This window comes from Betta splendens, chromosome 19 (assembly GCF_900634795.4).
Source record: "Betta splendens chromosome 19, fBetSpl5.4, whole genome shotgun sequence".
NCBI lineage: Eukaryota > Metazoa > Chordata > Actinopteri > Anabantiformes > Osphronemidae > Betta > Betta splendens.
Genome location: NC_040898.2, coordinates 5,004,283 through 5,019,574, shown reverse-complemented (window position 1 = coordinate 5,019,574; position 15,292 = coordinate 5,004,283). Strand labels below are relative to the sequence as shown.

Genomic DNA, 15,292 nt, shown 5'->3' with positions numbered 1-15,292 from the left:
TGAAAGTGTATATTTTTTATTTGTTGTACATTTTTTATTTTTTAAGAGATGGCATCATCACATCCCAGTGCATGTATTCTAGTAGTGCACTTCTTTGTTGGTTGCGGTTTTTGGGACGCGCAGATCCAAGAATTGTTAAAACTACTTGCATGGCTGGATTCACTAGCAAACATGACAAACCAGCACCATACATGTGATTTCTTTTAGGTATAGACTCATCTTTTTCACGGTGAAACATTATTCTGCTTACTGGCTCCCGAAAAACAAAGTCTGTCGCCCACGCTGTGACTCAAAGAGCTGCGACAGACAGTCCGTTGGGACACGAGACCATTAACAAGTCACAAAAATGGATGTTTTTCATAAAGTAAAACATGGATTGACAGTACCAAACATCATCTTTACCTTCAGGAGACAGCTAACGAAGGCTAGGCCCAACACATACTACTAGCACAGTTTGCTGAAGGTATTGCACAGTTACTTTAAAAACTATAACAAATTAAAGAAAAGGAAAAAAAATACATACAAGAACTCTTACTTCTAGGTGAAGTATACATAATGTACAAAACTAGAAGTCTGTTGAAACCAACAAATAGTACACTTTCAAATAAATAAATAATGGAATCTGTTATTCACACGTCTTCAATAACTATTTCTGCAGGCGACTAAATAATATGCAAGGACTGGAAGAAATTCAGTGTGAGGTAGTTCATCAAAGCCGACTTAAATCGTGACATTTGTTTTCAAAGACGCAGGAATTTTAAAAAATAGCAACGACCTAAAAAGAATAAAAAGCCCCCAAATGTTTGAACTCGCAAAATTAAGAGCACTTCAGCAAACAATAGGTTTTTGTCTGATGCAGCGAAAATGTGAATGGGCTCATGTGCTGAGGTTCAGCTGTGACACCTCTAGTGTCCTGGGGTTAGAAAAATCTGACAGCAGCTCTGATTTAGGTTTGTACTGTGGCTGCTCTGATGGATGAAAACAGAGCAGGAGCTCTTTGTTAGACATAGAGTTAAAGTCACTAAATTATAACAGGTTGCACCATATAAATTAGTTCTCACTCATTTATTATTGGAGGCTAAATTAGTGCAGGTTTAACTCATTGTGAAGCTGTAAATAAGTAACTGACATTAGATTGCTTATGTTTGTACATATTAATAGACTGGAACTCAAAATGTTTACTACTATACATTTCAAAACGTATCCCACAAAAATAAACTTCAACTAAAAATTTTTCCATTAGTCTAACAAAAGTGATTAGCTTAGCTTAGCAGGACGTCTTATTCGCTTCTTATTCCTGGCTAATAATTAAAATGTGATCCATGAAGATAAATTAAACAAACGCCTACATGACCAACTGTCTGTTTGAGACATTACATTATATCATTAGAAGCGTCTGGTTTTAATGGTGCAACCCGGTTGAGTGCTAGTGACAAACTAGCTAGCTGTTACAGAGGGACACAGTCAGCTGTGAAGTCATTAAGACCATAGCAGAGTGAGCCATGAAGCATAATGTATGCTGCTAAATCAATGGTTACGTATAAGTCTGTAGACAGATGACGCATAGTGTTACAGGATTTCACACGTCAAGCAGCAATTCTTTGCTGTCAACTTCCAACAGCTGCTCGTGCTCCATGACGGTGTGTGTGACAGAGCCTGACTCTGCACTGTCAGATACATGTAGGAGCTTTAGTGATGCAGACAGTGGCGACAGGTTATGTTCAAACAGAAGATTGTTTGCAACATAACTTCACGCAAAAAGCTGAATTAATCCAGAAACACTGCTTCTGAAATGTTCTAAACTAGAGCCATTCAACAATAAACACACTCGGATTCCATTCGCAAAATACTGTCACCAATGCAGTCGGTCAACTTGTGTCGCTCGATCCAGTAGTTGAACCTCAAAACGCTCCCCCTCAGTTCTTCCTTCCTAGGATCGTCACATTACACTGGTACAAAAAGGAAAACCCCAAAAAAAAGGTTGCTCTCACTGCTTCTCACTTTGATGAAGGACCTTGATGAAACTGCCTTTTCCTCGCAAAAGAAACAAACGCATGCTCAAGCAAGCACCGACACACATCATCGCACCTCACGACCCGCAAAACAACATTCTCGCCTGACGTTCAAAATCAAGACAGGTAGAAAAATATACAATACATTTGGGGGGGGGGTTTACAACTTCATCACACATCACTGGTGTGAAGTCCAAAGACGCCACGACAACCTACATTTGACAAACAGGCTTCCTCCCAGGAACGAACAAGCAACAGGCACTTTCAAAGCAAAATCAAAGACGCTCAGGGCATCGTTATTGCATCCAGTTAGAATCGTTCCTCTTTTTGACTTTTTGTGTGTTGCCGGGTTTGGGGTTCTTCTAAACTTTCCAAATAAACGCGGCTAATGACAGGACGTGGCGACAGAAACACGTTCCAGGCGGTTCCATCAGGCTGCAGACACCATCCCTCCAAGGCAAAAAGCTAAATCAACACATGCATTATCATTACTTCCAACTCCCTACGTGACCCGAGCACATTCTACTTACACCTGCGCTGGCTTTACGCTCCCACTCAACTCTACGTCTCAAAACCCCTTCTGAAGCACCACAAAACACCATCAAAGCCTGTTGGACGGTGGAACAGAGGAGCCGTGCAGAATATGCTCCAAAGCACATGCCATCCAACCACGTCCATCACAACCACGTGTCACAGCCTGTCGGAGACACAAAGATCTACTTAAAAGCACCTTAAAACCTGATACACGTCTAACTGTTGCATCATCAACACCAGAGCTTAAACACAAGTAAAGAATCATTTAAGCTTCTTCCATTAAACAGCTGAGCTTCCTGAACGGGAACCTAAGAGTCCGATACAAACATGTATATTGCTACTTTTTTGTACATCAGGCAGACGGGACCAAGTCAAGCAGACTTAAATATGGAGCTCTCAGCGATGAAGCTCTTGCAGTGAATTAGTAGTGATGTGAAAAGAAAAGGTTTTAACAAATAAACCTTAATCTTAGGTTAAATAAACGGATATGCCCATTTACTGGAAATTGAAGATATGCCACAATAAATTACAGCAAGGACCTAAACTTTAAATTAAAAACTGTGACTGCCATTGTTTTTTTTAAGAAAACGTTCCGTTCTTACGAAATACTTCTCAAACAGCTAGTTGGCTAATCGCTACGCTACTATAGACAAGCACAGACGGGAGGTAAAGGAAGAGGCTAGTGTCGGGGGAGGAGCCAGTGTCAGGCTGGTGGTGTCGTAGGGGAGCCGGTAACCACGGCGACCGCGGCCGAGAGGAGGTGGAGGTTATAGTCATCTGGAGCAGCCCAGGGGGTCGGCGGCCGCAGCACCGCCGGCGGAGGCGCCGGCCGTCTCCAGGCTGCTGTCAGTGTCGGTCAGCATCGGATCCGTGGACATGGAGACGTCGTTGGTGGAGGTGGAGGAGGACGTGGACGGGTGGTGCTGGTGAGAGCTGCCGCTCACTGCTGCACCTGTGCTATGAGGAACAACGAAGGTGTGTGGTCAGCCACCGAAAGTGGACCTGAAGACACCCAATGATGTTCAGTACACACACACACACACAACTAACCTATGGATCCCGGCTGTCCCCTGATGACGCCGTTCTTCGTCCTTTCTTCCCAGTCCAGCACTTCTTTGTATATCAATTCTACAGCAAACCAAACCAGTTCTCATGCTGAGTCAAATGCCACAAATTAGAACTTTGTACTGCACATTACATCAGATTTACAGCAGGTAATCAGAGAGGAGAAAAGGGAAGGGGCTGAGAATGTGTGATACCTTTCCACTCCTCCACTGTGTGTTCTCTCTCATCCAGCTGCTTGTCTGTGATCACAGGTGGTGGCTGGAAAGAGACAGATGTTTTCGTATTTGAATACAAGCTTTTCTACGTCAATACTGAAGCGTGTGCAACCCTTTAAACTACTTTGTTAGCTCTGAATTTATTCAGGTCAAAACACTGTTTCCAGGAAAATACCACCAAAGATGGAATAAACTGCCTCAAAGTCAGCTGTGACACATCCTACCCGGCGTCAAAATGATGGTGATGTGTTTGGGGGGCGTCAGAGTGACACAATATGTACTGATGTGCACTCCTAAAAGACTGAGCTGTCACTTCACATGATTCCTTTCACGCCACAGACGCGACAAGAGGAAAGAAAGCAACTCTCTTCACGTCCCAATGCGCCCGATCACGGGCAGAATCAATTTGCACGAGCTTAGTCACAGCACGAGGGATGGTGCTCAAACACAATGTCAGCGTCTGGATCGTATGTGAATTTTCTGTGGACCCGTAGAAACGGACGTGTCATGAAAGCGGAGGCAGCCTGCAGAGCTGGAAGTAAAGAAACGGGCTCTTTTGTCACAGACGATTTAGCAGCGACTTTGGCGTTCTGCTCATGTTAACTCAATGGATGTGCTTAGAAATAACAAAAACATGTCCAAGCGCCAAACCCAGTGGAGGACACCGGATAAAAGGGATGCCATCAATCTGATGAGTCTTTATTTAGCTGCATCCTGTTGATGATTCTCATCAGCTTTATATCAAAGCACAACTGTAGTAACACAGGTCACTTTTTGACCTATAGTTCGAACTAGTGATGATTTTTCAGTCAAACGTTAGTGTTGAACGGTGAATGAAGGTCATTCTTACCGCCTCCACCTCGGTGGGATCGTACCACACGTTGATATAAGGGTGCTGAAGAGCCTCATCCACAGAGATCCGCTTGGATGCGTCTATTACCAGCATCTTGGACAGCAGGTCGCGGGCTTGGCTCGCTAAGGAGAGAATTTAAAGGAAATATTGTAAATACTGTAAAAACATCTGATTCACTTCCTGTTGAACTCAGCAGGATAAATGACGGGAACATCTCAAAGGGTCCGGACACCATCAGGTGCTTCTTTGAAGAGTCTTTATGTTCGGTGGTTCTCATCTAGACCCGCCCAGTTTAAGTTTAAACCCTCGTCACACGTTGCTGTCTTTGTGAATTAGCGAGAAGGGAAAGATCTTTTCCGAGGTGCGAGCTGCGCGTGTTCCTGTCACATTCTCTCCATTTACACACACAGACACGCTTGAGGTAAATTCCTCTTCAAAGTAAACAACCTGGTCCTGAACTGTCAGTTTTCATAATAAGAGCTTAGCAGAGGCAGCCACACAAGACTGATCTCACTGGGGCTTTTCTGTCAGCAGATGTTTGGAAAGGTGGAAAAAAAAAAATCACATCTGAACAAGAATGTTCTTGTGCATTAGAGCCTTTACAGCAAAAACGCTTCACCTCACGCTCACAGAGGTAAAAGCTTGGGTACCTTTCAGTTTGTTGTGTTCGGAGTCTGCGGGAAACAGGACGTCAGGGAAGAGCTTCTCGAAGCTGTAGCCGGCGTACCGGGGCCGGTTCTCCACGTAGGTCCGCACAGACTGGTTGAGCTTCAGCAGGAACTCCTGTGACGGCGTCCCCAGCTGCTCGATCACCTTGTTCCACTGATCGATATCTTATAGATTATAGCATTAAGAAAAGCACTGGGCTGGAGTTGGTCCCAAGACATAACAATGCTGGGGTGGGATAGTCCCTCAAATGCATTCAATTGCTAAATAATCTGCTTCCAGTTTGTAGCCAATAAAAAGCCACTGATAAAACAAAGGACGTGAATTCTGACAAACAACTGGCAGCAGATAAACAAATGACCAACTAATTCAAATCCAGGAAGCAGGTTTGTACTGAACTGGATACTGAAATATGCTCTGGTGACAACTGCATTATATTATCATGGTTTCACTCATAGGACACCGTAATACAAATGAAGCTAATGCTATGTGACCCTTAAACCACTGGCTTCATACAGCAATAGATGATATTAAAAAAAAAAGCTAATAGGTAAAAGCCAATAGCTGCACATCTCATAAATAATAGCAAATAGAATCATGAGCATGGCTCATAAACTAACTAACTAACTGTGTCAATAAGAATTAGAACAAGCTGCTTAAATTCATTCAGAACAAAAAATAAGGCATAAGCCTCAGAAGCCTTTCATTTATGTTTGCTCCTTTCAGGAGCAGCACAAGAGACGAGGAGACTTTAGATAATGTTGATCATGTAGACTGAAAGTAAATACATGTAAATGGTGAGACATTTGGAGGACGAAGCGGACTGGCAGCGTGTCCATAGGCCACTGGAACAAACGGCTTCCGGTCCGCGTGGAAAGATTTTAGCCGGGGTGAAATGAGAAAACATTGGTGGATCCGGATGGGAGCTCAACGTAAGGATACGATCAGTGCCTGGGAACAACACACTACCTCGGACCATTTCCGCCATGATGCAGCCAACAGACCAGACATCAACTGAAAATTAAAAATGACATCCAACAAATTAGCATGCAGGACTGAAAACAAACGCTCAAATCAAAGAAAATGAATGGGGATCAGGAACCAGTGAGTGACAGCGATGTGCATGCAGATGATGTGTGACGTGACAGCGTTCTGCATGCAGTGGAGTGCATGCAGAAAAATGGGTCAGCTCCCCACAGCATCTAAGGGAGGTTAGAAGTCCTAGCATTAACTGGAGATGCTGCTCATCTATAGGAAGAGCAGGTGAGGTGGTTGCGAGTCATGCTGCTGGGCAAATTCGAGAATTAGAACTGCTTCGGTCGCTCACAGGGGAACGGTGTGCAATGCATTTGACTTTTGGAAAGAGAAAACAAAAAAAAAAACAGCTTGAAAGACGTTTTGTGCTACGGTAGTTTCACAGGAAATGTCAGACGCCGCTGCAAGCAGTTCAAGGATACAATCCCTTCCTGGAAAAAGGATTTTGTGGCGAACCATTTCTGCCATAATGCAGCCAACAGCCCAAATATCCACTGCATTTGTGTAGCATAAAGAGGAGGGAGAAGAGAATAAGCAAAATAAAAATGCAACAAGTCAGCAGAAAGATTAGAGCGAATGGCTTTGGTCAAGAGAAGTATTAGTGCTTTTAATCATCCCTAGCAATCCATTCAAGATGCTGGTATGTTGATTTCTATCAGACTCGTGGATGTTTTGTGTAAAAAGCAAAGCTATTATTATAAATATCACCTAAATATAAAAACTATAAAAGCAATGAATATGTGTGGTCAACATCATATATATTCATCGTTTTGGCATTACTCAGAATCTCATCATCTCCACCTTGCATTGAGGAAGTTAAAAAATAAAACATCATCCTTTGGCTCAAGCTCCATATCTAACCAACATAAATGACAGGATGTGAACTTCCTGCCATCACCTCGCAGAACTGAACAGTTTGCAGTGAATAGAAGTGAATCTGCCAACGCATGCACTGAGTGAAGCAAGTGAGTTTGTTCTGGTGTTACTCTTTGTATTAAACACATGCAGAAGCACTGCTGGACACTGGCGTCGTCAGAAAGGAAAGGTTCAAATAACCACCAATGCCTGACCGTGTGTGTGTCTCTAGTGTGACCTTACAAAAACAGTGAGGGTGTGTGTGTGTGCGTTTGGAAGGTGTTAGGCTGGAGAATATCACGGGCGTGTGGAGGCCATGCAGCAGGCCAGGCAGCAGCTCCTGAAGGCCCGATCGCTTCCTCCACTCACCGTTGGCCTGGTAGCCCATGCCCAGGATGACCTCAGGGGCGCGGTAGTAGCGTGTGACCACGTAAGGCGTCATGAGGAGGCTGGTGGCGGCCGTCCTGGCCAGACCGAAGTCCAGGATCTTTAGGGTGCAGTCAGACTTCACCACAATGTTACTGGGCTTCAGGTCCTGGGGAAAAAAGATCACAACATCAGGCTTGTTTTTATTCCAGCTAGAACATTTGCCACGTCATCCTCAGACAAAAACTCAAGACATGTACCGAACTAAAGCTAATTGTACTGAAATGAAGCTAATTTTCACCGACAGCATCCTTTTAATAGCTTGACGTCTGGAAGAAGCGATCACACAAAACAGAGAAATTGAAGCTAATGCTCACAAGCTAATCTAACATTTTCACATCTTGTGTTCCTCAAACGTCCGACCTATAAGTCGAGTCGCTGCCTTAAGCTACAATCTACAAACGGCTGCTTGCCAGTTGAATTATTATAAAAATTTGTTTGCTCCCATGACACGTTACCTAATTGGTATTCTGAATAATAAAACCCTTGGAGAATTATGCACAAAGGACTAAAACAACGACACTCAAAAGGTGTCAGTGTGAGCACATTAGACACAATACAGCTCGAATTTCAGCAAAACACAAATGCAGAAAAGATCCAATTCATGAATCATCATCATTGGTGATGACAAGGAGCTCATCAGATCTACAGGTGAGTGGAGAAGTCTCGCCACAGAACCACGAAAGCTGCAGCTTTGGTGAATCACGACTCCCGTTGCATCTGTTCATCGTCTGAAAGCTTTGCGTGCGGTGCCGACGTGAGCGGAGCCGGTTTATTTTGCCCGTGGCGCGATTGTTTCTGGCTGAGAGAGCAGGAGGAGCTCCGCTAATCTACTGCTGCTTCTTTCAGTCAGGGTGATTGACAGAGCCGTCAGCGTGCATTAGTGGCTTCTGGTGTGCGTGTGCGTGTGTGTGTGTGGGTGCATGCGTGTTTTAAAAGAATGATCTTTCTCCTTAGTGTTGCTTCAGGGTTTGTGTTTGTTGTTTTAAGATGTGAGTTGTTCCTGTGTGAAACAACTGATTTAAGTGGGATGAAATCTGCTCACTTTGTATTATATTTCATTCTATTGATCATGTTTTTTTAATGTTAATATAAGGGTTAAGCATCAAAGAAGGTGAATATTTTTAAAGGCACTGCCTTTAGAAACAAAACAATAGGATCTAAAAAGGGACATGTTTCGTTTTTTCACAGGAATATGGAATTTACCATTTAGTCAAATCAAGTTGTATGGAATTTGCAGTATGGGATATATAATATTACAAACAGGCAATTGTTTGTTCCCTCCCGGGTGCTGCCTTCAGCTCTTGTCGATTTGTGGGTCTTTGCCTTCATTAAGCGAAAGCTAATCTGTTTTGTTCAGGTAACTGACTTGAAAGACGTAAAGAATGTATTGTGACTGTGAATGACTGTATTAGTTCAGAAACAGACACACATGTCCACTGTACCCCTATATATCAATAAGTGAGCAACTTCTCTGATTTACTCCTCGAGGCCCACCCACAGCATATAATGAGCCATCAAGCAACTTAGAGTCACTGATACTTTCTGTAGAAAACCTTGATAAACCTAAGATTTGAATGCAATGACAGACGTTCGTGTGTGGACAGTCTGTCAGATGCGTCAGATGTGTGACATGTGGAAAAGCGCCTGCCTCACCCTGTGAATGATGCCGGCGGCGTGCAGGTGTTTGATTCCACACAGCATCTGGTAGAGCAGATAGGACAGCCTCTCGTGGTCCAGCTCCATCTGGATCACCTGGCAGAGGTTGGCGTCCATCAGCTCCATAACTAGATACCTGCGGAGAAATCCCAGCAGTTGAAACGATGCTACAATTCATCGCAACACATCCTAAACCAACCAGCCTTTACTTCAAATGGGATGAAGGAAATTCTTATGACTTGTGTGACAGTGACAGAGCCACATACAAATGACAACCATGACCTAAACCCATGAGCTCTGGCTACATTATTTATCTAAAGCTATATTATGGGATGGCACTGCTCGCCCCCACAGCCCTCGGTTTGCGTGGCATTTAGGAAATCACAGCTCGGCTGCTCCTTTTCAGAAACGTGTTAACATTATGTTATCTGGCAGCTGTTACATCATCTGTCCGTTGCGCCCTCCATTAAACTCCTACAAGGAAGTTCTGACATGTTTTCTGTTATAAAGAGCAGCTTCACGCTTACATACAAAAGGAACATGCATATATGCGTCTATAGGGTGGAATCCTTGTTTTTAGAAGTGTATGACGGACACGGTCAACAACTGGAGTGTTCCTCCTCATCGTCTAACTGTGTTTTGCCTCACATCCCTCTGGCTATGATTTGTCCACTTTCCTTTTTAGCTCCAATCAGGCAGACACAGAGCTGCAAACACACATACGAGCACACACACACACGCAGAGTTTCTAGAAGACGGCATTAATCATGTTTGTTCCCGGCACACAGTGAAAACCATCACCCCCCCACGTCCCGATCTACCACTGCCCTCAATGCCATTCTGGGTTTCCATCGCGTCGACTTCTAAACACATTCAGGACAGATGAAACGTGCTTTAAACATATGCTGTGATTACAGGTATTACAGTAAAACTAAAACAATCCAGGTACTGACGGTAACCGGCAGTGGTCGGATGCTGCTTAGCTCTGTAATACTCACACATCTTGGAATTCCTCCAGTGTCTTCTGTGGTGTGAATACATTTAATAGGCCAATTATCTGCCAAGGACAGAGCACAGTTATTACAGCCCATGAATAGAAAGATAAGAGCACAACCTCTACAACTTCTCACCTGAAAGGTCTGAACTGCAGTGGTCTGAATATACAATTTATTTTGATAAAAAAAAAAACAGGAGCACTATTTTATAAGAAAAATATCATTAATGACTCAGCAGTATTGCTGTTTATATCAATATGTAATTTATTTCAATGCAGCCTGAATCAGCACAACTAAAACAGGGATTATGATAATGTCTAAATGATCGACTGAGCTGAATAATGCACTCATTAATAAGTGAGTGTTTGCTTAGTCATCACTTTTTCAACAGTCCTCGTGTTTAAAACCAAGTTCCTTCCTGACATACTGATTTAACAGTAGTGGTGTCAGTCACAAGATCACTGAAGTTCTAAGGACAGCACACAACAGAGTTCTTACATTTTTGTGGTTGACACATTTCATTAGGACCAGTTCTCTGTAGGCCCGCTTGGCGTGTGTCTGATTCTGAAAGGGCCGACTCAGCTTCTTGATCGCAACGTTCCTCTCAAGATTGTGGTCATACGCTGAACTGGGGGGAGAGAGAGAGAGACACAGGAAGATCAGAAGTGTGGTAATACACAAAATAAAACCTTAGTAGGCACAAAGGAAGACTTGATTTGTAGGGACCACAAGACTTGACTTCTGGGAACTACCCAGCTAACACTGAGCTAACATCCTCCCTCACTTTAGCCAACACAGCGTTTATGCTACCAGTATGACCACAGTGCGATATTTGTCTTTCTACTAGTTACTGAAGTAAAAAACAAGTTATAGGCTTTAATATGTTATGATTTAGGTAGAATCTGGGAAGAGGTCTCCAAATGCTGTTCAAATCATACAGAACAACCATATAATGTGTGGATGTATAAGAAAAAGAAGATATTATTAATGTATATATTGAAACAATAAATCCAGAGGAGACTAGTTCAGCAAGTCATCCTGGTAGAGATCGAGGGAGTCTTCTTTGGACTTTAGGTTTTTAATCTTGCACTTTTAACCACATCTGTTTTTCCCAGCAGAAATGTGTGTCCTTGTGCTTTGCAATGACGCAATAGATGCTGTTCTAGATAAAGCAAAAATACTTGGAAATACGTTTTCAAATGCCTGGAACTGAAACGTTCTGTTTACAAAGAATTTAAGTGTCACCACATCTGTTCCTTGGAGTCCCTTAAGTTGGTTCATTGCTCGTGGATTGGTCCGGTGTGTTTTAAAATGTTGCGTTTGGCTAATTAGTTTGGGTTAAATTATATATTTTTTTAACAGGAATGATAAAATTTCCTTCACAAGGTCATCATTAGCGAACAACACAAACAAACAGGCCTTTAATTTCTTTGGACTCACCACACAATTCCCTGGGCTCCAGATCCAATTGGTCTGAGATTCTGGTAGCGCTTCAAAACCGTAAAAGTTGAATCGCCAACATCTATACTGTAGTACTCCTTCTCACGCTTGTTCCGGTTCATGGTGAAGCCTTGGACGAACACAGGTGCCGTAACTGGGCATCCAAGTGGAGCTCTGCTCTCAACACCTGAGGAAAGATCGGTTTGAAGTCAATTTGGAGCCTTTTGGTTCCAGGAGCTAAACCATGATCAGATTCTGCCCGACATCCGTCGTGAGATAACTGCTCAACCATAAAGCTAACAGTTGTGTTTGAGACACGTGATTATCACTAGATCTTACAAAAACTGTGTATTAGATGATGAATTATTGATACATTCCAATCTGTTATGTTGCACAGCAGAAAACGCAGACCTTCATTCATAATCAGGAATCAGATCATTCGTGCTTCCGATCTCTAAGCGAGGTTCATTGTTTTTACCAAAACACATCTGCGCGCGCACGCTACACAAAACACAAACATCAGAGCGATGGAGGAGCAGTCCAGGCGGAGAGCACAAGAGGAAGTCTAGCTCGGTACCAAGTCGGCCAAGTCATTAGTAAAATTTGGAACGGGCTGCTGAGGAGGCCGGCTTCGCAATGATAGCTGTGCATTCCACGGACCGTGACCCGACCTCAGACTACTGGGAGCCCACACCGCACCTTTCAGTATCACTGAGCGTTCCCTTCCCCACTGCACTCGTCCTTCTACTCTGGCTAATGCCGCTCTTTAGACCTTTGCTCTTGTCTCTTGCTTCCCTCTGCACGGATGCAGTCTTCACTTCAGCAGTTGTGTTCAGACAAGTAAAAAAAAAAAGCAGACAAAGCCAAAAAAGTCAATAGCATTAACAGCAAATTGACACAAATCATATTCGTTACTGTCCTGTTTTATTCTTCTTCCGTCTCATTTCATCCTCACCTTTAACTCTGATCATGACATTATCATGTTTCTCCTGATGGAGACCTTCATTAATAATCTGCAGGTTCACAAAACAGCTTAAAGTTCATTAAGACCTTCTGCCAAATGTTGAGCAAAAATACATTCTCCAGCGAACATGCTACAGGAAGAAAATCCTACTGAACAAACTGAAAATGACATAACAGATTCCAAAAGTGTCAGAACTGGCTTTGGTGAGGAGACATACATCTATAGCAATTCTGTCCATATTCACACTATCCCCACCCATACAGCCGTCCATCACACAGACTCTAAGGAGTTGACCTGTCTCTTCCTGGCTATAACAGATTGCAACAGCAAATAGATGAATCCAATGAAAGTATTACATAATATAAAACATATTTTATACACAGTTCACACATAGGTTTGTAAAAGCTATACGGACGATGTAGGTAATGGCCCAATGAGAGTTTAAGTGTATATAATATGTGACCTATACAGTGTAGTGTGGGTACTATTGCATATATTAGAAGGTAAATATCTGCTTGAATTAACCACTGTACGTTGAGAAAATCAAAAATCTATTACAGGAAAACGGAAAAATACAAGCAGGGAGCACGAGCACATGGACTTTGGACACAGCAGAGAGCTGCTTTTTTAAAAATGAGGGAGTGTTGCATTACATCCTGCTCCAATTTTGCTCCAGTACCTCTCAAAGCACTAGCCTGAAGCATGGCCCAAGCCTACTGCGGAATGGATCCCTGTACAGAGAGTCCTTTAAAAAAAGGAGCATCTACTGTCCTACTTGAAGTAAGTAACAGATAATCATGTGGTACAATCTGGTAACGTCATTTGAGGCTATGGTTTAAGCTGAAATGTTGAATACGTGCAGATTTTTCCTCCAACAGTGAACAAAATTTCTAATATGATCCAATATATAATTTGAACACTGATTGCATCAGCTGGCCCCAGAATGAGTAGGAATATAAATGTAAACATTAGAACTGAGCCGGGAAATCTGAATCGGTTCTGGAAAAACACACATGGCAAAACATGAGAGGTTACTGGCAACCACAATAAAACATGTCAGGCGTTATTAGACCTATAGGTCCAACCATTAAAGCGATGTTATACACCTGTGGGATGAACAGGCCTCAAACTGACAGCGGGGCAAGTTGAGCGTGTGTCAGCAAAGATCGCACGCCCGTCTCCGCAGGAGACCTCATCCTTTTGGTGCAGGAGTCAGGTTTCTTGGTGCTTTCAGCTGACCGCTGCTGTTCGCTTGGCAGGTTGTCCAGAAAACCCTGTCTTTTAACATTCGGTGTGGATCACAGAGATAGCACGGGGCTGGAACCAACAAACGCACAGTGGGAACACACTGAAACCCAAACCACCGTCGGTTGAACAGTCGTGGTGGCTCATAAACCGTCCCACTTGATCCCATGCCCTGATCAGATCAGTCACGTTGATATCAGTTCATCTGACTGCAGCACTGAACACAAGTTAAATCTGTACAGTTGCATCAGTGTGGATCACATTAAAACCTAAACCCACATGCAGTAACTGTTTACTGTGCAGGATTGACTTCACCAACACAAAACTCACCAGCGGTTCGCACAGGCTCAACCAGGTCACATTCAAAGGCGTCGATACGTGATGCGTTCACGGAGCTTATTGCTATTAGGTGAACGCGTGTGTCTGGTTGTGGTTCGGCACCACGACCCGGTTCACGCCGCAAAACGCTAGCTAATGTACAGTGCTATTCAGACCAGGGTCCAGTCGTGCGCTTCCCAGTGCTGCCACTCAGTCTGGTCGTGGTTTACTAGTTAGGCCAGACCAGTCCCACCGAGTGCGTTACATCCAGTGGTTGTGTGACCGTGCGCATCCTCGCCTAGTTCACAACAACAAGTCAAACGTGTCTCGTGAAGGGAACACATTGTTACGTCGAGCTCACCTCTCACCGTTTATTTCCAACAGCGTCGAGCCGCAGTCGCTGCCCGCTCCCTGCTGGACACAACCCGGACGCGTTTCTGGGGAAAAACTGCTCTTTGGTCCGTTCTCCCGCGTGAAACACAACGGTTTTTCCGTCACGCTATCGGGCCGGGATCACGACAAAACACACGAGCAGCCTCCGAATAACTTAGCTAGTCTTTGTGCTTCCGCGACAAAGGCAGTTTCTGCCATTTCATAGCGACGTCGTCTGAGCCCTGCGATGTTTCCTCCGCTGCGCGGCGAGGATCTGGGGAGCGTTCAAGAGCGCCGACGTGTTCCCGGCGGACGCTCCGGAAAACCGGAAGCGACCGTTGCGCAACGTTTTGAAAAGGCGACGCGTTCAAGAAAAAAACATTGTACACCATGTCAGATTCAGGGATACGTTGCTAAAGGGAACAGACATGGATCTGAGCGGATGAGGAAAAAAACTATAATGATTATATAAAAGTATATAGATGAATTAGGGACAATAAATGGTACAGTAGGTTTTGCTTTTCCTATTGCAGAACTAAATATTGTGACATAGAATACAATAGAATTAGCATAGATGCAGGAAATTAGGTAGTCTACAGTCTTCTTGAGACTGGATTAAAATGGAGATTATAGCGTGG

The 15,292-nt window shown here is 43.6% G+C and overlaps 1 protein-coding gene across 6 annotated transcripts; it reads right to left on the bottom strand.

The window, feature by feature from the left end:
* On the bottom strand, window positions 1–14,989 carry mapk8b (mitogen-activated protein kinase 8b). 6 transcript variants are annotated; one of them, XM_029133370.3, is made up of 12 exons: window positions 14,644–14,989; window positions 11,756–11,942; window positions 10,814–10,943; window positions 10,319–10,377; window positions 9,318–9,456; window positions 7,605–7,770; window positions 6,803–6,874; window positions 5,330–5,512; window positions 4,677–4,801; window positions 3,806–3,869; window positions 3,597–3,674; window positions 1–3,498 (listed from the first exon to the last, which is right to left on the bottom strand). In XM_029133370.3, the coding sequence occupies exons 2-12, from the start codon at window positions 11,875–11,877 to the stop codon at window positions 3,320–3,322; spliced, it is 1,317 nt and encodes a 438-aa protein (XP_028989203.1). In that variant the 5' UTR covers window positions 11,878–11,942; window positions 14,644–14,989; the 3' UTR covers window positions 1–3,319. The 6 variants fall into 6 exon arrangements, with proteins under 6 accessions (XP_028989203.1, XP_028989201.1, XP_028989202.1 ...); XM_029133368.2 differs by lacking the exon at window positions 6,803–6,874 and adding an exon at window positions 6,288–6,359 and having other exon boundaries at window positions 14,644–14,988; XM_029133369.2 differs by lacking the exon at window positions 6,803–6,874 and adding an exon at window positions 6,288–6,359 and having other exon boundaries at window positions 14,651–14,988.
* Between the last annotated feature and the right edge of the window lie 303 nt (window positions 14,990–15,292).

Coding starts and splice junctions, on each gene's coding strand:
- mapk8b (XM_029133370.3), bottom strand. CDS start 11,877: ATGAACCGGAACAAGCGTGAGAAGGAGTACTACAGTATAGATGTTGGC. Junction 10,944..11,755: donor GGAGCCCAGGGAATTGTGTG/GTGAGTCCAAAG, acceptor CTCTCCCCCCAG/TTCAGCGTATGACCACAATC. Junction 4,802..5,329: donor CGAACACAACAAACTGAAAG/GTACCCAAGCTT, acceptor TTCTCTCCTTAG/CGAGCCAAGCCCGCGACCTG.